The sequence below is a fragment of the Taudactylus pleione genome, unplaced genomic scaffold (genome assembly GCF_031769625.1).
Source record: "Taudactylus pleione unplaced genomic scaffold, aTauple2 ptg000108l, whole genome shotgun sequence".
NCBI lineage: Eukaryota > Metazoa > Chordata > Amphibia > Anura > Myobatrachidae > Taudactylus > Taudactylus pleione.
In genome coordinates, this window is record NW_028284510.1 from 733719 (window position 1) to 755039 (window position 21321).

A 21321-nucleotide genomic window follows, 5' to 3' on the forward strand; every position below is an offset into this window, starting at 1 on the left:
TGTTATGGGAGTGTAATGTGTGTGGTTTTGGAGTGTTACAGGCATGTAATGGGCTTGTTATGGCAGTGTTACAGGCGTGTCATGGGAGCATTATGGGAGTGTAATTGCGTGTTATGGCAGTGTTACGGGTGTGTTATGGGAGCCTTACGGGAGTGTTACGGGCATGTAATGGGCGTGTTATGGGAGTGTAATGGCTGTGTCTGGGAGCATCATGAGCGTGTCATGGGGGCGTCATGGGAGTGTCATGGGCGCGTGGTGGGCATGTCTGGGAGTGTGATGGGCATGTCTGGGAGTGTGATGGGCGTGTCTGGGAGTGTGATGGGCGTGTCTGGGAGTGTGATGGGCATGTCTGGGAGTGTGATGGGCATGTCTGGGAGTGTGATGGGCGTGATATTGGAGTGTGAAGGGCGTGATATTGGAGTGTCATGGGCGTGTCTGGGAACACTGCTGCATTCCCTATCGCAAATACACTGCCTTAGTGGCCATGTTTAGTTGGTTATGAGGAGAGTAGTAGGATATGAGGAGAGTAGTAGGATATGAGGAGAGTAGCTGGATATGAGGACAGTAGTTGGATATGAGGAGAGTAGCAGGATATGAGGAGAGTAGTAGGATATGAGGAGAGTAGTAGGATATGAGGACAGTAGTAGGATATGAGGAGAGTAGCTGGATATGAGGACAGTAGTTGGATATGAGGAGAGTAGCAGGATATGAGGAGAGTAGTTGCATATGAGGACAGTAGTTGGATATGAGGAGAGTAGCTGGATATGTGGAGAATAGCTGGATATGAGGAGAGTAGTAGGATATGAGGAGAGTAGTTGGATATGAGGACAGTAGTTGGATATGAGGAGAGTAGCTGGATATGAGGACAGTAGTTGGATATGAGGAGAGTAGTTGGATATGAGGAGAGTAGCTGGATATGAGGACAGTAGTTGGATATGAGGAGAGTAGCAGGATATGAGGAGAGTAGTTGCATATGAGGACAGTAGTTGGATATGAGGAGAGTAGCTGGATATGAGAACAGTAGTTGGATATGAGGACAGTAGCTGGATATGAGGAGAGTAGTTGGATATGAGGACAGTAGTAGGATATGAGGAGAGTAGCTGGATATGAGGGGAGTAGCAGGATATGAGGGGAGTAGCTGGATATGAGGAGAATAGCTGGATATGAGAACAGTAGTTGGATATGAGGAGAGTAGCTGGATATGAGGAGAATAGCTGGATATGAGGAGAGTAGTAGGATATGAGGAGAGTAGTTGGATATGAGGAGAGTAGTTGGATATGAGGAGAGTAGCTGGATATGAGGACAGTAGTTGGATATGAGGAGAGTGGCTGGATATGAGGAGAGTAGTTGGATATGAGGAGAGTAGTTGGATATGAGGAGAGTAGCTGGATATGAGGAGAGTAGCTGGATATGAGGAGAGTAGTTGGATATGAGGAGAGTAGCTGGATATGAGGACAGTAGTTTGATATGAGGAGAGTGGCTGGATATGAGGAGAGTAGTTGGATATGAGGAGAGTAGCTGGATATGAGGACAGTAGTAGGATATGAGGAGAGTAGTTGGATATGAGGACAGTAGTTGGATATGAGGAGAGTAGTAGGATATTAGGACAATAGTAGGATATGTGGAGAGTAGTTGGATATGGAAACAGTAGCTGCATATGTGGACAGTAGTTGGATATGAGGACAGTAGCTGGATATTAGGACAGTAGAGGACAGTAGTTGGATATGAGGAGAGTAGTTGGATATGAGGAGAGTAGTAGGATATGAGGAGAGTAGTAGGATATGAGGACAATAGCTGCATATGAGGAGAGTAGTTGGATATGAGGACAGTAGTTGGATATGAGGAGAGTAGCTGGATATGAGGACAGTAGTTGGATATGAGGAGAGTAGCTGGATTTGAGGAGAATAGCTGGATATGAGGAGAGTAGTAGGATATGAGGAGAGTAGTTGGATATGAGGACAGTAGTTGGATATGAGGAGAGTAGTTGGATATGAAGAGAGTAGCTGGATATGAGGACAGTAGTTGGATATGAGGAGAGTGGCTGGATATGAGGAGAGTAGTTGGATATGAGGAGAGTAACTGGATATGAGGAGAGTAGCTGGATATGAGAAGAGTAGCTGGATATGAGGAGAGTAGTAGGATATGAGGAGAGTAGTAGGATATGAGGAGAGTAGCTGGATATGAGGAGAGTAGTAGGATATGAGGAGAGTAGCTGGATATGAGGAGAGTAGCTGGATATGAGGAGAGTAGTTGGATATGAGGAGAGTAGTTGGATATGAGGAGAGTAGCTAGATATAAGGACAGTAGTAGGATATGAGGACAGTAGTTGGATATGAGGAGAGTAGTTGGATATGAGGACAGTAGTTGGATATGAGGAGAGTAGTAGGATATGAGGACAGTAGCTGGATATGAGGACAGTAGAGGACAGTAGTTGGATATGAGGAGAGTAGTTGGATATGAGGAGAATAGTAGGATATGAGGAGAGTAGCTGGATATGAGGCAAGTAGCAGGATATGAGGAGAGTAGCTGGATATGAGGAGAGTAGCTGGATATGAGGAGAGTAGCAGTATATGAGGAGAGTAGCTGAATATGAGGAGAGTAGCTGGATATGAGAAGAGTAGCTGGATATGAGGCAAGTAGCAGGATATGAGGAGAGTAGCTGGATATGAGAAGAGTAGCTGGATATGAGGAGAGTAGCTGGATATGAGGAGAGTAGCTGGATATGAGAAGAGTAGCTGGATATGAGGCAAGTAGCAGGATATGAGGAGAGTAGCTGGATATGAGGAGAGTAGCTGGATATGAGGAGAGTAGTAGGATATGAGGAGAGTAGTAGGATATGAGGAGAGTAGTTGGATATGAGGACAGTAGTTGGATATGAGAAGAGTAGTAGGATATGAGGAGAGTAGCTGGATATGAGGAGAGTAGCTGGATATGAGAAGAGTAGTTGGATATGAGGAGAGTAGCTGGATATGAGGAGAGTAGCTGGATATGAGAAGAGTAGTTGGATATGAGGAGAGTAGCTGGATATGAGGAGAGTAGCTGGATATGAGAAGAGTAGCTGGATATGAGGAGAGTAGTTGGATATGAGGAGAGTAGCTGGATATGAGGAGAGTAGTAGGATATGAGGAGAGCAGCTGGATATGAGAAGAGTAGCTGGATATGAGGAGAGTAGCTGGATATGAGGAAAGTAGCAGGATATGAGGGGAGTAGCAGGATATGAGGGGAGTAGCAGGATATGAGGAGAGTAGTTGGATATGAGGAGAGTAGTTGGATATGAGGAGAGTAGTTGGATATGAGGAGAGTAGCTGGATATGAGGAGAGTAGCTGGATATGAGGAGAGTAGCAGGATATGAGGAGAGTAGCAGGATATGAGGAGAGTAGCAGGATATGAGGAGAGTAGCTGGATATGAAGAGAGTAGTTGGATATGAGGAGAGTAGCAGGATATGAGGGGAGTAGCAGGATATGAGGAGAGTAGCTGGATATGAGGAGAGTAGCAGGATATGAGGAGTGTAGCAGGATATGAGGAGAGTAGCTGGATATGAGGAGAGTAGTAGGATATGAGGAGAGTAGTTGGATATGAGGAGAGTAGTTGGATATGAGAAGAGTAGCTGGATATGAGGAGAGTAGCTGGATATGAGGGGAGTAGCAGGATATGAGGAGAGTAGCTGGATATGAGGAGAGTAGCTGGATATGAGGAGAGTAGTTGGATATGAGGAGAGTAGTGGATATGAGAGTAGTAGGATATGAGGAGAGTAGCTGGATATGAGGAGAGTAGCTAGAGTAGACGTTAGACTACTGCAAATACTGATGGTGTGACCGATGTTGGCGTGTTTACAGTCTCCTAAATCAATTAGCCCCAAAGTCCGCCCGACGCTGGCAATTATCTGTTTTTTTTTTCGGGATCTGATGTGTCCTGAAAAATAATCCATGATAAATGCCGTTTTCTCACCCCTGAAATGGTGAAAACACATAAGGCTGCGAACTTATCGCGGATCCTATGTTTTTTCAGAAGAAATGTCCTATTATTTTGGATGAAATAATAGGTGAGGGTGAAAATAAACATCATCGAAAAATGGGGATAACCGGCGAAAAAAATCTCCGTTATTGCCGATCGCGCCTAATTGGATACCCCCGATCTGTGAATCAGGCCCAATGCCCAATACAGATACTACAATGTTATATATTCTCTGATTTCTTAGGAAGAACAACATTTTTAAAACTGCTTCTGTGCTGCAACAGTAATTGCTGAGCTGCCCGGAGCCTCCTACAGGTTACACAGTTTTCTCTCAGCTCCCTAACAAGTGTATGTGCATATGTGCAGTGTTACACATCCTGCCATGGTGCAGGACCCTGGATATATGAGGATATGTTATTATATGTCTGTGCAGCTTTTTATCATCTATAAACTCTCAGGTGGGGAACTCTGCAACACTTGGTAAATCAGTGACGTCATGTCACTTAGAACTTTTCCAGCAGATGCTCCTACCTGACCCACCCACTTTTACTACTAACTCCACCCACTTTCATTACTAACTCCACCCACTAGGAACCAGACTACAACATTTATGTTGTAATTAGTAAAGGGGGAGAGTGGACAGTTATTTTTAAAGGAATTCCTTAAGCAGTTGAAAATGAATTGTTTTCTATAACCTTTATGTAAATGCTCTGTGCTCTAAGTCCAGACACACGATTTCTCTTGACTGAATCATGTGTGCCTATTCTCCTGTAGTATCTAGGAGGCTCCTGAATTGTGCGTAATAGACTCCTGGAAGAGTATGTGGCTCCCCTGGCACCTCCCTAATGAAGTGGGCAGACTGGGACCTTCAAGAAGCGAGTCACATCATTGAATTGCCCCCGCTGCAGGATAACGCAAACTGCAGCCTTGTGCAACAGAGAGCAGGGCCCTAGTGGCACAAATTGCATCTTTACAACCGCCCCAAGTCCAATGCAAGTATGGTCATTTACTACAACAAATGGTAGGAAAACTACCGGCGCTATTTAATTGATTATACTTATTAGAAGGCACTTAACAAACTAGCAGCATGTGTGAGAAGCCAAGTGTCATACTTCAAAAATGCACAATAAAAAACAATAAAATGACACAGCGATTGGTTTTAGCCTAATAAAGATATGACAGATGATACACTTGTCTAAAATATGCTTTATATAATTAGGAAATCATAAATTGACACAATAGAGTAACACACTGTAGAAATCTGATATAATCAGTACCTCTCACATACAAAACAGATACATAATCAAGGGGTCTATTTACTATGCAGTATTAGGGGACAGAGTGAAAAGTGATAACGTACCAGCCAATCAGCTCCCAACTGTCATCTCACAGGTTGTGTTTGAAAAATGACAGTTGGAAGCTGATTGGCTGGCACCTTATCACTTTTCACTCTGTCTCCTAACACTGCTTAGTAAATAGACCCCCTAATCATGAAGGATAACTATGCTGCTCAATAAAAAATGCAATAGCCTAAATATTGAATAATTAATAATAACTTGGTAAATAATAAAAACATAAACCAGACAGCTGTCCATAAAATTTAGGCGAGTATGGTTGAATAAAAGTTATTTTGTAGCAGCGCGTTAAGTATAAACAATTGGAAATGTCTTTGTGTCTGCGTTGGTGTCCCAGCACAGATACTAATGGAAAGACTCACAATTTGTATTATCAGTGCCGGCTCTAATCCCCGATGGTCCCCGTAAATATATGGAGCCAAAGCCGGTTGTGATTAGAGTTACCTGCGACTGAGAGCACACGTCGCTCACCTCTCCTGGTAAGTCCCGGTGGTTCCCGTAGGCAAGCTGCAGGCCGGTCACGCTAGATCACAACCATGGTCAGCAGCACGCATCTCTCGCTTCTCCTGGCGGTGCTATTAGGTCCCGGTTATGTCCATATCGCGCCTGTCTCATATAGATTTTCGGTAGCCGGTGAGTATCATTAAATTGCGGCTAAGGGAGCCGGTTGTCCTTACTACAGTGTGTGGCCGATTTTCTCTTGTGTGTCCGAACGCTAATACAGAGGAGAGCGGTGATTGTTGCTCCGGATATCTATGGTTTGGCGCAGAATAGTGATAAGAGTCCAATCGGCTGTTTGCTGCTACAATCAAGGAGATAACCCCACTTGTCAACGCGTTTCATCCCTCTTTACCTAGAGACTTTTTCAAGTATGGTCATTATATTATCACTACATAGAGAAACAACTGTGCTCTGAGCCAAATGTATTAGTGATAGTTTAGAAAATGTGAGAGTTTAGCAGTAAACTCTCTCACACCTTTTAAACTCGCCAAATGTAACAGAGTCCAAGAACATGGAAGCTCGCATGGTTTTAGACTCAAAAAACTCTCCCGATTTAAACTCTCATCCAGATGTTTTCCCATTTTGAAGATAAAACTCGACCAATGTGAGAGATCACTGCTAAACCCTCACATTTTCTAAACTCTCACCCTATTACATTCGGCCCTCTGCCTTGACAGCTTAGCAGTGATAGGGCACGAATCAATTGAGCGTGATGTGAATAGCGCCAGGAGATAGCTCCCGGAGCTATTCAATTCATCGTGATGTTAGGTCGGGGAAGGCTCGTTCTCGCACCTTAAACAGGGTGTTTAGGCGCGATAACGGGCATTCCCCAAACTAACTTCCCGGCACGAGGCTGTTTTCCCGGCCCGAAGGGCAGAACGAGAAGGGACTTTTGTCGGATTTCTGCTCTCATCCCCGGAGGGATGCGAGAAGAAATCCTTAGTCGGACTTGGCAGCGCGGTGTATTGAATAACTCCGGGGAGCTCACTCCCGGCGCTACTCACATCGCCTTGATTAGAATCGTGCCCATAGACTATTATATACACACTTAACGGAAAAATAATAAACATAATAAGAAAATGGTGCTGATACAGTATTTGACATTAGTTTCAAGGGACATCTTGCAGCTGAGAATTGCGTCTAAGCGTTTATTGCTGGTAACAAAGGAACCTTGAAACTCAAAAATCCCCATTCTGGCCCGCGCGATGCTGGCTTAAAGATATTGGCGATGTAGCCACTAGACTTAAAGCAGCAATTTGTTTTAGACAAAGCCAGGTTGGTTTTTGCCTTAAAACAAATTGTCGCTTTAAATGTACAGGCTACATCACTGAAATCTGCCTGCTGTCCGCATCTCGCAGGCTATGACCCGCGCCCGTGCATCATTATGCTTAATCTGTGACTTCAAACCAATTCCTTTGTGACAAAAACACTAATCCTAAGTGCCTAGGACACTGTAAGCGACTTTGTATGCAGCTACGATGTGAATAAGACTCTAAATTAAGGAACGTCTGGAAATCTCTACCCATGGCGGATAATCTAAGTCCCGCCGGGCATTTGGCAGTGGCTGCCGTTTAGTTGTGGCTGTCTATCGGGATCAGGAATAATGAAGCAATGCTTAGTAAGTGACTATGGCGGGATTACGGGTCTGATCTACTGTTGAATGGAAACTGGGCGTATCTTGCTGTCAAACTGCGCACGGAGAATATGCACATAGCTTTGCTGGCGCGAAAGCGCCCCCGTTACAGTCCAGTTACGCCTCTTTGGTTGTTAATGTCAATGCACTCAAAATGTGTATGAGTGCGCTCAGCCTTGGCACGTGGGCACTGCAAAAGCGCACAAGGTACGCTCCGCAGACAGGAAGACCATTCAACTCCACATCATGTGAGTGGCGGATTTGTGGCGTTATCTTAGCTTTATCACTGCGTAGTCCGTGTCTGCGTGGCTGGAGGGGATCCTGGAGGGAGCAGCGGGGAAGTTTATGGTGGAGTAATGCAGCTCCTCTTCCACGGCTGTCTTGTTCCTTGAATCCACTTGTGTGCTGGTGTCATTTATCTCCTATGCAGAAAGATAATAAACAAGAAATTCACTAACATCGATTAAATGTCCTCTACAGGGTTGTATACATTTAAGGGCACGTAGACAGATAAGTGTGTATAGCGAGAAGAACAAAGACAACTGTCTGGTCACTATGTGACCAAACAGACAAGTGGTTTACAATAAGGTCATCTTGTTACTGATCTCGTTATATAAGCAGTGAAATTATACTATTGCCCTATACCTATAATTGAGGCAAAACTGCCTCCTGCTGTCTGTTAGTAAAGTTTGGGACTCGTCATTATATCTGTGTTTGGACGTTGTGTTTACGCTGTATGTGCCTTTTCTATGTCTGTGATTATGGGTCTGATTGAGATGCAGAGGCTATTGGACAGCCTCAAGGAGGGGGCTGTGCGATACCGTCCAACTATAATGGAGGTGTCTGTAGGAATTAGACACCACCTGCATGCAGCTGTGTGATCCGAGAGCAGCTTCTGCAGACACTGGGCCTCCTTCAGACCCACTCGCAAGCGGGTCGATGGTGGGGCACTGCGCACGCGCCGCGTGCGCAAGCCCCGGAGCGAGAGAAGTGACGGCTGTCGATGTTGATCGACAGCTCGCCCCATTTTGTAGGCATGGTGGTGGGGGTGGCCAGACAAACGGAGGCGTTCCTGAAGGAACGCCTGCCGTTTGTAGGCGGTCCTACTGACATCACCAGTGATGTCAGTAGGGAGCTACCTGCTCTGTTAGAGCAGGAAGCTGCCTGGGGCTTGCGGTAGACGGAACCCTACCGCAAGGGTATCCTCGCAAGCCCCGATGGTCGTGATGGTCTTGACCATCGCGACCATCAACCCACAGCTTAGCAAGCGGCCAGGAGGCCGGCTCTTTACAGAGAAGCAGCTGCCCTCATTCAGAGCGAGCGCTCGCATTTTGCGAGCGGCTCTGAATGAGTTCCACTGTCTCCAATCACCGTTGCGGCCCTTGGTTGCTGCTTTGGCCAAGTTCCGTAAGCCGAAGCGTAAACAGCCTGGCCAGCTGTCAGTCATGCTGCGGCTTGGGGGCACAGCCTGCTAACATGCAGGACTGGCAGGGCCAGATTAAGGCTGGTGGGGGCCCCAGGGAAACTAAATTGTGGGGGCCCCCTTCAAGCCACACGGAGCCCCCCCTTTCCCCCTAAGCCTACCGCCCTCCTACCCCCAAAGCCTATTGCTCTGCCACTGACTTACCTGAGAGACGGCATGCGGCGTGACCTCCCGGCAGAGATGCTCCCTGTTCCCAGAGATTGCATGCAACCAGGGGCGTATTTATAATGGTGTGCGATGCACACGGGCCCCTGAGTCCAGGGGGGCCCACACACCGCACACCCTGCACCCAATTAAACATACTTACCTCTCCGTTGGCCCGCCACTGACTTTAGTGCTGCAGAAATCACAGCGGTCATTTCCCCGGTGATTCGTGCATGCGCAGTACAGCTGTCCCTGGAACGCGTTATGGACGCCGTAATCCCGGAGACCTGCATACAGTATACTTATTTTATTTATAATTTGGTTGGAATCACTGTGTAAATGTCGCATCATTGGGAGCGTTATTAAAACCCTGTCAGCAGAAAGTACCTGGTCCCACCGGAAACATTTACTGTGACTGATAACCCCAGACTCTATTGTATAATATTATTTGTAGTAGTATTTGGGCCACAAGAACATTGTTATAATGAGTCCTTGATAGGAATATGGCTGTAATGATAAATGCGGCACGTCCACACACTCAGCATATTGATATTTATCCCTAATGCTGACTTTCTGCAGAATGTCATCACTTCACATATCAATATTCTGTAGATGTCGACATCCCTGTTAACATTTTAATGTCAGCATTTTGAATGTCGACACGACAACTGCACCTCTGTAGAAGCAGGTACAGCATTTGGTTTTAATCTCAAATTGTTGGATTACTTTCCCCAAAAGGTTTTTAGCTTTAGAATTTCACATAGAAGTGTGAGCGATGGTGGACGCTAGAGATTCCATCAACCGCACTCACCTCAGACCTTTCCGGTATGTTCCTGACATTCATGTACAACTCGCTGGGATCATCTGTTACTTGTTCCACTCTGGGATCGTGTTGTGGTTTCTGCTTCCTACCGATAGCAGGGAAGGTGCATTAGAACATATCAATGATCAATTAAAGAGAGTATATTTCTTCTAATTTCCCATTAGCCAATAATACAGACGCCATGGGCTTCCCGACTGTCAAATCCCAGCAAGGTGCTATTGACAGGCGTTGAATACCCGACGTGTATCATTAGACCTACGCTGGGGGCCCGACATCCAGCTTACCTCCGCGGGGGGGGTGGGTTAAGTTTTAGGGCTCCCGGGGGAACTTAGGGTTAGGCTAGGAGAAGGGGGGGTTAGGGTTAGGCACACCCAGGGGAAGGTTAGGCACTCCCGCGGGAGACTTAGGGTTAGGCTGTGGGGAAGAGGGGGGGTTAGGGTTAGGCACACCCGGGGGGAGGTTAGGGTTAGGCACCCCCGCGGAAGACTTAGGGTTAGGCTGTGGGGAAGAGGGGGGGGTTAGGTTTAGGCACTTGAGGGGGAGGTTAGGGTTAGGCACCCCTAAGGGAGGGTTAGGGGGAAAAATAGGGTTAGCTATACTTACCTTATTAGCGATCGGGATTTTCACCTCTGCCGGGCTTCCGCTATCGGGATTTGAACCGCCGGCGGTATTACCTACTACACCCACGTCCCCATATATTTTAGTGGTGTCTTTCTTTGTTATCTAATGTGCCCCTGAAGTTCCTTACTTACTAGGCATTACAGCATCTGCGCTAATGAACCAAAATTAAGGGAAACTTGCAGTCTGCTACATGGGGCCAAATGTAATAGGGTGAGAGTGGAGACAATGTGAGAGGGTTGGTTTTTTTCCCCTTAATTTTGGTTCATTAGCGCAGATGCTGTAATGCTTAGTAAGTAAGGAACTTCAGGAGCACATTAGGTAACAATGAAAGACATCTCTAAAATATATGGGGACGTGTGTGTGCTATATGTAAATTGGCTACCCACGTAACGTGTCTTACTAAAATCATAAATAACATAAGGGGTTACTAGGGCGATATTTACGCAGCTGCCCATTTTTTCTTTTAAAACTGGGCATGTGCCGGGGGCTGCATTGCTCATGCCCAGTGATAGCGCTGCGGCTCTTGTCGCCGTGCCCTGGATGCCACAGCCAGGTTGACAGGCTGCGCCCATTTGAAGGCGGGGTTGGGGCGGTGATGGGCTGCATTCTTAAAAACGGGGCGTGCCGGCCCTACTTTAGAGGTGTGCCGAAGCCGTTACTGGCCCTGGTAGCGGAGATGAGGCGGCCATTTTGAGTAGCCTTAGACTCACTCAGATAGTTGATGCTGTGACCGATGGCCGTGATGGTGATCCGATACTGCGCCCTCGGACGCCGGACTGTAATCTGGGATACCGTCAGTGTGTCCGCAGATGCAGCTTCTGTGCCTTTACCGTCTGTCTCTGAATCAGGCCTATAGTGAATAGTCATATTGGCGGCTGTGAGCATATTTATTTGTACTGCGCAGGCGCCAAGTTACATTACCGACGGCGGTCGCAGTGAGGACTTGGGCGCTGTATGATTGACAGTCAGAGGGCGTTTGTGGGAGGTTACAGGGGGGTGGGTGAGGCAAACGCAGGCGTGTTGAGACTGTTTTGGGGGCGAGTCTGAGCTTGCAAATGCGAATTTGCATGCAGTGGTAATGGCTCTGGCGGCTTACTTGCGACAGACGTTCTGTCACGCCTACAATAGCGCACACCTCTGTATCTGAACATTTTTCCAATCCATGTACTAGAAGTTGCTGTATAGTAATTTCATATATAACGTAATAAGACTATGGGCCTGATCCAGCAGTGCATGCTAGTGATTGACGTTCTGCTGCCGATTGTGGGCGGGAGATGACGGCGCTGGCCACTGTTTTCCGGAACGGAGGTGTGTTGCCGTCATTGGAGGGGAGGGAAGGTGTAAAACGCAGCTCGGATAAGTATTGCAGCAGGAGGTGTGACGCCTTGTGCAGCATTACCATATTTGCAAGGACGGAGTTACAAGCTGCTTTGCAATTCCGTCCTGAATCAGACCCTGTGTGTACATGTGTACAAGTGCATAGGAATTCTTACTTTGCAAATAATTTTGACACTAGAAGTATAGCAAGGACAATCCCGATTCCGCATATCATTCCGATCATTATATCACGAATTGTGGTCGTAGTGCCTGCAAAATAAAGATAACAAATGACACCATAAAGCTTATTGACTCCAATACTTAACAATGTTGATAATATTGTGGAGAACTCAGCTTAGTACGCAGGCAGCTTTGCAATTCCGTCCTTGCTAATATGCAAATGCAGCAGGAGGTGTATGACACCCCCTCCTGCATTTGTGATCCCAGTACTGTGACCGAAGTCGCAGGCTGGGATCACCATTGCAACCATTGGTCGCAATGGTGGACAGCGCCAGGCCACCGGTCAGCTGAATACACCTCAGCTTACTTAGGCTGGCCAAGCTTGCAAGGCCAGGAAACTGCATCCGTGGACTCAGGGCCTGATTCAGACCCGCTCGCGAGCGCATAGCACTCGCAAGCGGGTCGATGGTGGGGTACTGGGCACGTGCGGCGCACGCCACATGCATGCACAAGCCCCGAGGCGAGCGAGAGAAATTCTCCGGGGCTCACTACAAAAGGGGCAACAGCTCGCCCCGTTTTGTAGGTGGGGAGGGGGGTGGCTACACAAACAGAGGCGTTCCCGAAGGAACGCCTGCCGTTTGTGGGAGGCACTGTGATGTTAGAGCAGGAAGCTCCCTGGGGCTTGCGACGGACGAGACCCTACCACAAGGGTCTCGTCGCAATCCCCGATGGTCGCGACCATCACAAAAGCTGTGGGTTGTCACCCACAGCTTAGCGAGCAGCCAGGAGGCCGCAACAAAAAAAATAAAGAAAATGCCATGATTCGGAGCGAGCGCTCTTCAAGAGCGTCCGGCTCTGAGTCAGGCCCTCAGTCTCTTGCCTTGCTACTCGCAGAAAACAGGGCAGACACATTACATTCTTTTGACATTGGACTATAAGGACTATTGATTAACTATCAGGCAGCCTTAACCACCGAAGAGTGCGCCATTATACCTGCCAGGACCCATCAAGTGATCTTTTAGTGCTAACCCCGTATGCCGCATGTCAGTGTGAATACTTCTGCAAGATATTGCTGCTCTAGCTACTGTATCTTTACATTATTGTATCATTCACCTTTCCTATACTGGATCTGTTTAATTGATAACATCCTAAGACCCATTTCAAGTGTCCTGGTCATTTATAAACAGCAATACCTAATTAGTGATAAGTCTCTACTATATGGAGTAGGAAGTCTTGGGGGCATCTGAGTACTGGAATGTATGATAAACTTTAAGATTAAGGCGCCAATATAGGAGAAGACCTCAATTAGTTGGTCTAAATGGTCTTATAGTCATACTTCGCTTCTGGTATTGACATACAGTAACACTCATTTAGGGCAATTTCATATACACCTTTTAGGACTCTAGTTTTCCTACCAGAAAACAATATAATTCCATTCCATGTAATGCAACATAACAGGTACTAACTAATGTTTAAATAGACAGTCATATTATCCTATAGATGTCTTGTTATCACTACTTTGTTTTCATGTCTTTATTTATTACTTTGTCTACCTTTACTTTGTTTACCTATTTTATGTGTGCATTGTTGTTGACACTTTTGAGATAAACAGTATTGGACTGGCCCGCCGGGGTACTGGGAATATCCCAAGAAGGCTCCACCCCTTACGTTAGGTTTACATTTTTAAAACCATTTGATTTCTGGATTAGTTACACTGTATACATTTGCAAACAAAGAGTGTAGTTATGTTAAGGCTACACAATAACGAAACGTGCGGTGGGACTGAGCTAGAGTCATTTTTATTAATGTTAAATGATTGATTGTTAAATGAGCACAGTCAGATTAGAAAGCGGATCTACCGTGAGGGCTTAGGGGTCTATTTACTAAGCCTTGGATGGAGATAAAGTGAACGGAGATAAATCACAGGTGCACAACTCCAAATTACTGATTATATATAAATACATTATGCAATAACATTTTGCAATCAATAGAGGTTTAAAACCTCTATTGATTGCAAAATTTTATTGCATAATATATTTATATATAATCAGTAATTTGGAGTTGTGCACCTGTGATTTGTCTGTTCCTGTGCCTGCAAGAAGTCTCAACAGGTAGCACCACCCATTATATATATTCAGGGTGTGCAGTCCAGGAATCTTTCCTAAGCAGGTGAATATAGCCAAGTTCCTGGCACAGAACAGGGGCAGGGTGTAAATAGACAAGTCCAGAATTCAGACAGAGGGCTGTGACAGGAAACAAAGTAATCCTACTTATACCTCTTTTCCACTACTGCAAGAACCCAGGTTATTGCTGGGTATTCCCGGGTAGCGGCTCAGTGCAAAAGGGCCCCTGAAAAATAACCCGGGTCAAGTGATCTAGGAATCCAACCTGGGTAGCTTCCAGGGTTGGACTCAGGTTGGACCTGTGTAATGGTGCAGTGTAAATGGCATCTCACGACTCAGGTTATCCGACCCGGGTCATGCCTAAAATGAGCTGATTGGTGGCTGTGGAGCAGTCACCTCCCTCTTTTTATGACCTCACAAGTTAAGGAGGGTAGACCCGGGTTCAGTGTGAATGGGGCTGATCCAGGAATAACCTGGATCGAAGATGCAGTGTAAATGGAGTCTGACCTGGGTTGGAACCATGTCTGAAAACCCAGGTCAGAGCCGGGTTTTTGGTCGAAAATGGCTATAACTGGAAGGCTCAGTGGCAGGCTGGAAACAAAAGCAAGGTCTAAACAGTCACAGTAACATCAGAATAACTCAAGTCCGGTACAGGAAACATTAATGACCCAGTAATGAGTACTGGGACCCAGCAGAATATTAGGCAGGTGTCAGGTGTTGTTCATGATGGTACTGACTGAATAATTAATTCTGACTCCTGGCCAGAGAACAAAGTCAGAAGAGGAGACCCTTTGGCAGGAACAAGAATTGCAGCTCACATATTATGAGGCCTGATGACCCATAGCGGCAGGGAAGCATACTGCCAGTGGACAATTTAAAACAAACAGAGTTCTAACATATTGACGTTGATGGCCTGAGAAGAGTTATACAACTGACCTTAAACTGAAGTATAGTCTACACAGCAGGACTTCATGCATTGATGCTGTGTGATTGGAATCGGTATGTTACACCGCTGGCCGCACGGCCGGCAGTTCAAATCCCGTCAGCTCCAGCCCGACGTGGAAGGAAATCCCGATTGTCCGAAAGGTAAGTATTTCCTAACCTAATCTATCCCCTAACCCTCATTTAGGGTGCCTAACCCTAACCTGCCCCCCCTGTGCCTAAACCTAACCCCCCCTTTCCCCGCCGTCTAAACCTAAGTCCCCCGTGGGGTGCCTAACCCTAACTTTTCCCCTGGGGGTGCCTAACCCTAACCCTCCCTCCCCCTAGCCTAAACCTAACCACCGGGGGGGGTGCCTAACCCTAAGTCCCCCCCGGAACCCTAAACCTAACCCTCCCCCTCTGGCGACTGTCCGCGCTCAGTGCCTCGACATCCCTTCGATCTGGATGCCAGGCGCCGGACTCCCGGCGTAGGTTAATTAACCCTCGCCTGGATTTTGTAGTGGAGATGCCGGCAGTCGGCATAGCGACCGCCGGCATCATATACGTATATCTTGTGAATAGTGTGAAGATTTTACATATATATATATATATTACCCCCTAGCAAAATATTCAGATGGTTCCTTTGAACTAAAAGCATATTGGGAGCCTTACCAGTTAATAGCTTCTTATTACAATAACAAATCAAGTGTTACACATATCTTAATCAGATGATGAATCAAATGGAAATCAAATGTACAATCAAAGCAGAATCACATTGTGTGCAATCAAAGTATATCACAACTCAAATGATAATCATAGCAATAATATTGTTTAAGGAGATATTAAACCTTTATCTAAGGAGCATGGTAAGGAAATCAATGGGGACGTTGTTATCTGTCAAAAAGAAAATTGGATAGAAAAATCCACTACTATACATACAAGGAAACTAACCCTGCAATACAGGTTAAATAAGTTCTAAATCAACAAAATACAAAGATGAAACAATATAATGGACTAATGTTCCTTAAAGGGTATATACCTTACTGTAAGCGCCTAATTGTGAGACTGTATACACATCGGCATATCAGATTATTCAGTGTAAACTGTTGTGATAAAGTGGCCGAGTCTTTATTTCACATCAGAGATCATTTCATAATTACAGTGGAATAAACTGAATAAACTATTTAAATCAATTTACCATTCTCAGGCAAAACTAATATTAAACGTTCATTTTATAATTATTGTTAATTTTTTTTTTATATTATTAATACTCCAGTAAATAGTGGTGATAAACAACATATACAAAACATTCATGAGAAGTATAATAAACATACCATTGGTGGCGGGAGGTATAGAGTCATTGTGTGTGTTAAATGTACCTGTCAAAATATAAATGTTAATATTACATCATATTATAAATAATTTATTCAATATTAGTAACAGAACTTAACCTTGCCAGCATTCCTTCAGGCTTACATATACATACTACATTAATAGAAATGTTACTTAAAACAAAGGGCCTGATTCACTACGGATCGTAAAATATAGTGTACGCACGCAGTTCCAGGGGCGTATCTATAATGGGTGCAGGGTGTGCGGGGAACACGGGCCCCTGGGGCCAGGGGGACCCCGCACCGCACACCCTGCACCCATAGTATTACTTACCTCTCCGGAGTCCCACGTCGGCACGGGAGTCCGGCGCTGTAAAAACGACTGTAAAATGGCCACCGCAGCCAGTTTCCCGACGTTTGCGCATGCGCAGTAAAGGGAAAATGGCCGCACTGGCCATTTTCCTGCTGACCTGCGTATACTCTGTAGTCTCTGGGCGTACTCTAGTACCCAGAGTCTATAACTCCGGCACTGGCCACGCACAGCTCAGTACGCTGCCGGCTGCTGGACATAGAGGAGGGGGCCGGTGTCAGAGACTGCACATGGGTCCCCTCCTATCTGGAAACGCCCGTGCGCAGTTCAGTGCGATTGTAAGCTAATCAACTGCGATCGCAATGCTGCCGCAGCACTACATATAGACGCCCCCTTTACCATACACGCACATCCGTAATGGTTATCAAGACTGCGAAAACATTGGTACAATCAAGTTCTATCGGACTCATACACACAGCTAAGGCACGCTATGAGACCTCAGGCTGCATATGGTATCGCAATGGCAAATTTGTGTGTTTTATCACTGTGGAGGCCAATGTAGTGTGTTTTATTTTTGTGGGGGCCTATGTATGTGTGTTTTATTCCTGTGGGGGCTAACATAGTGTATTTTATTCCTGTGGAGGCCAATGCAGCTGCCTAAGTTTCAGTGAAGCAAAGAAGTTTAAAAAAATAAAAACTTGACCAAACTCAATTCTTAGTAATTTTACCCCTGTGTGTTTTATTCTTGTGGAGGCTAATATATGTGTATTTTATTCCTGTGGAGGCCAATGTATGTGTGTATTATTCCTGTGGAGGCCAATGTATGTGTGTTTTATTCCTGTGGGGGCCAATGTATGTGCGTTTTCTTCCTGTGGAGGCCAATGTATGTGCGTTTTCTTCCTGTGGAGGCCAATGTATGTGCGTTTTCTTCCTGTGGAGGCCAACGTATGTGTGTTTTATTCCTGTGGAGACCAATGTATGTGTGTTTTATTCCTGTGAGGGCCAATGTATGTGTGTTTTATTCCTGTGGAGGCCAATGTATGTGTGTTTTATTCCTGTGGAGGCCAATGTATGTGCGTTTTCTTCCTATGTAGGCCAACCTAGTGTGTTTTATTTTTGTGAGGGCCAATCTATGTGCGTTCTATTCCTGTGGAGACCAATGTGGTGTGTTCTATTCCTGTGGAGGCCAATGTAGTGTGTTTTATTCCTGTGGGGGCCAATGTATGTGTGTTTTATTCCTGTGGGAGCCAATGTATGTGTGTTCTATTCCTGTGGAGACCAATGTGGTGTGTTCTATTCCTGTGGAGGCCAATGTAGTGTGTTTTATTCCTGTGGGGGCCAATGTATGTGTGTTTTATTCCTGTGGGAGCCAATGTATGTGTGTTTTATTCCTGTGGGAGCCAATGCATGTGTGTTTTATTCCTGTGGAGGCCAATGTATGTGTGTTTTATTCCTGTGGGAGCCAATGTATGTGTGTTTTATTCCTGTGGGAGCCAATGTATGTGTGTTTTATTCCTGTGGGAGCCAATGCATGTGTATTTTATTCCTGTGGGAGCCAATGTAAGTGTGTTTTATTCCTGTGGGAGCCAATATATGTGTATTTTATTCCTGTGGGAGCCAATGTATGTGTGTTTTATTCCTGTGGGAGCCAATGTATGTGTGTTTTATTCCTGTGGGAGCCAATGTATGTGTGCTTTATTCCTGTGGAGGCCAATGTATGTGCGTTTTTTTCCTGTGAGGGCCAATGTATGTGCGTTTTATTCCTGTGGAGGCCAATGTATGTGTGTTTTATTCCTGTGGAGGCCAATGTATGTGCGTTTTATTCCTGTGGGGGCCAATGTATGTGTGTTTTTTTCCTGTGGAGGCCAATGTAGTGCGTTTTATTCCTATGGGGGCCAATGTATGTGCGTGTTATTCCTGTGAGGGCCAATGTATGTGTGTTTTATTCCTGTGAGGGCCAATGTATGTGTGTTTTATTCCTGTGGAGGCCAATGTTTGTGCGTTTTATTCCTGTGGGGGCCAATGTATGTGTGTTTTATTCCTGTGGAGGCCAATGTATGTGTGTTTTATTCCTGTGGAGGTCAATGTATGTGCGTTTTATTCCTGTGGGGGCCAATGTATGTGTGTTTTTTTCCTGTGGAGGCCAATGTAGTGCGTTTTATTCCTATGGGGGCCAATGTATGTGCGTTTTATTCCTGTGAGGGCCAATGTATGTGTGTTTTATTCCTGTGAGGGCCAATGTATGTGTGTTCTATTCCTGTGGAGGCCAATGTAGTGTGTTTTATTCCTGTGGGGGCCAATGTATGTGTGTTTTATTCCTGTGGGAGCCAATGTATGTGTGTTTTATTCCTGTGGGAGCCAATGCATGTGTGTTTTATTCTTGTGGAGGCCAATGTATGTGTGTTTTATTCCTGTGGGAGCCAATGTATGTGTGTTTTATTCCTGTGGGAGCCAATGTATGTGTGTTTTATTCCTGTGGGAGCCAATGTATGTGTATTTTATTCCTGTGGGAGCCAATGTAAGTGTGTTTTATTCCTGTGGGAGCCAATGTATGTGTATTTTATTCCTGTGGGAGCCAATGTATGTGTGTTTTATTCCTGTGGGAGCTAATGTAGGGGTGTTTTATTCCTGTGGGAGCCAATGTATGTGTGTTTTATTCCTGTGGAGGCCAATGTATGTGCGTTTTTTTCCTGTGAGGGCCAATGTATGTGTGTTTTATTCCTGTGGAGGCCAATGTATGTGTGTTTTATTCCTGTGGAGGCCAATGTATGTGCGTTTTATTCCTGTGGGGGCCAATGTATGTGTGTTTTTTTCCTGTGGAGGCCAATGTAGTGCGTTTTATTCCTATGGGGGCCAATGTATGTGCGTTTTATTCCTGTGAGGGCCAATGTATGTGTGTTTTATTCCTGTGAGGGCCAATGTATGTGTGTTTTATTCCTGTGGAGGCCAATGTTTGTGCGTTTTATTCCTGTGGGGGCCAATGTATGTGTGTTTTATTCCTGTGGAGGCCAATGTATGTGTGTTTTATTCCTGTGGAGGTCAATGTATGTGCGTTTTATTCCTGTGGGGGCCAATGTATGTGTGTTTTTTTCCTGTGGAGGCCAATGTAGTGCGTTTTATTCCTCTGGGGGCCAATGTATGTGCGTTTTATTCCTGTGAGGGCCAATGTATGTGCGTTTTATTCCTGTGGGGGCCAATGTATATGTGTTTTATTCCTGTGGGGGCCAATGTATGTGTGTTTTATTCCTGTGGGGGCCAATGTATGTGTATTTTATTCCTGCGGAGGCCAATGTATGTGCGTTTTATTCCTGTGGGGGCCAATGTATGTGTATTTTATTCCTGCGGAGGCCAATGTATGTGTGTCTTATTCCTGTGAGGGCCAATGTATGTGCGTTTTAATCCTGTGAGGGCCAATGTATGTGCGTTTTATTCCTGTGGGGGCCAATGTATGTGTATTTTATTCCTGCGGAGGCCAATGTATGTGCGTTTTATTCCTGTGGGGGCCAATGCATGTGTGTTTTATTTCTCTGGGGCCAATGCATGTGCATTTTTTTCCTGCAGAGGCCAATGCAGCCGCCTAAGGGCACTGGCTCCTGAGGGGCACCATTGAGGTAACTGAGTTTGCCAGCACAAAAATGAAGAAGTCTCTGAAACAGACATCCTTTTGCTACTTAGTACTGACAGCAGAAGTGGATTATACTGTATAGACAGTTGCTGCACCCATGCTTTTCCCCTGCTATTCTATACTGTAAATGTACTGTATAACATGCAGTTGAGGGGGAGGAAAGAAAGGGAAGGTAGGGGGAGGAGGTTGGGGCGCTAGAGCAAAGTTTTGCCTAGAGTGCCAAGAATCCTTGCACCTGCTCTGGGCCAATGTGTGTGTTTTTTATGTGGGAGTCAATATGTATGTTTTTTCATACGTCGCGCATGCCGCATCGCTGGAAGGTGTGCCTTGGCAATCTTAAAACACAACCCTCCAACGACAATCCCACATGACGGATATGTTCTGTGCGTCCGCAGGTAACCACCTATTCGCCCACTTCACACAAAAAAAGATCCTTCAATGAAGGGCTCAATCTATGCGCTCTTCTGATCTCTGTGCGTAAGGCGGATGCTCAGTCTGCGTATACTTTCTACGCTGCATGCGCAGTTTGTAGATACCCGCGTTTGGACTTGCCTTTGAGTCCCAATGAGGCCCATTGCCCACAGTGTGATTCATCATGTAATAGCCGAGCACGCTGGTGCCATAAAATTTAGTTTGGCGTCAACATAAAAGTTAAAGATGATCATGGCATTCAGGAAAATACAAATATGTCACGTTAAAATGAATGCATAATTAACTAAACAAATAATTTCATCATGTATTTCATACACTAGTAATAATATAAATGGTACCTTGACTGCTGTTGAGTTTTTTATGTTTGTCACTGAAGCCATGTCTGTTCCATGCCGTGCATCTGTAAGTACCAGCCTCTGAGGATGTTACATTTAGCAGTGACCACACGAATCCTTCACCAGTTACGTATTTGGAGGCTAATTCATCTTCCTTTTCATTCGTCCACCTCACAACGGCGGCTGGGATACTGTCCACTGTGCAGTTTAGGGTCAGAGATTCTTCTGTGT

General features: G+C 45.6%; 1 protein-coding gene across 1 annotated transcript in view; it reads right to left on the reverse strand.

Moving 5' to 3' along the window:
* Positions 1-5432: 5432 nt before the first annotated feature.
* Positions 5433-21321, reverse strand: part of LOC148525419 (sialic acid-binding Ig-like lectin 16) — a 107691-nt gene continuing 91802 nt past the window's right edge. The window contains exons 12-16 of the mRNA XM_088470927.1: positions 21094-21315; positions 16392-16436; positions 12010-12103; positions 9884-9980; positions 5433-7867 (exon numbers count right to left, since the gene is read on the reverse strand). Of these exons, the coding sequence (XP_088327053.1) occupies positions 7715-7867; positions 9884-9980; positions 12010-12103; positions 16392-16436; positions 21094-21315 (611 nt within the window). The 3' untranslated portion in view covers positions 5433-7714. The remainder of the gene's footprint in view (positions 7868-9883; positions 9981-12009; positions 12104-16391; positions 16437-21093; positions 21316-21321) is intronic.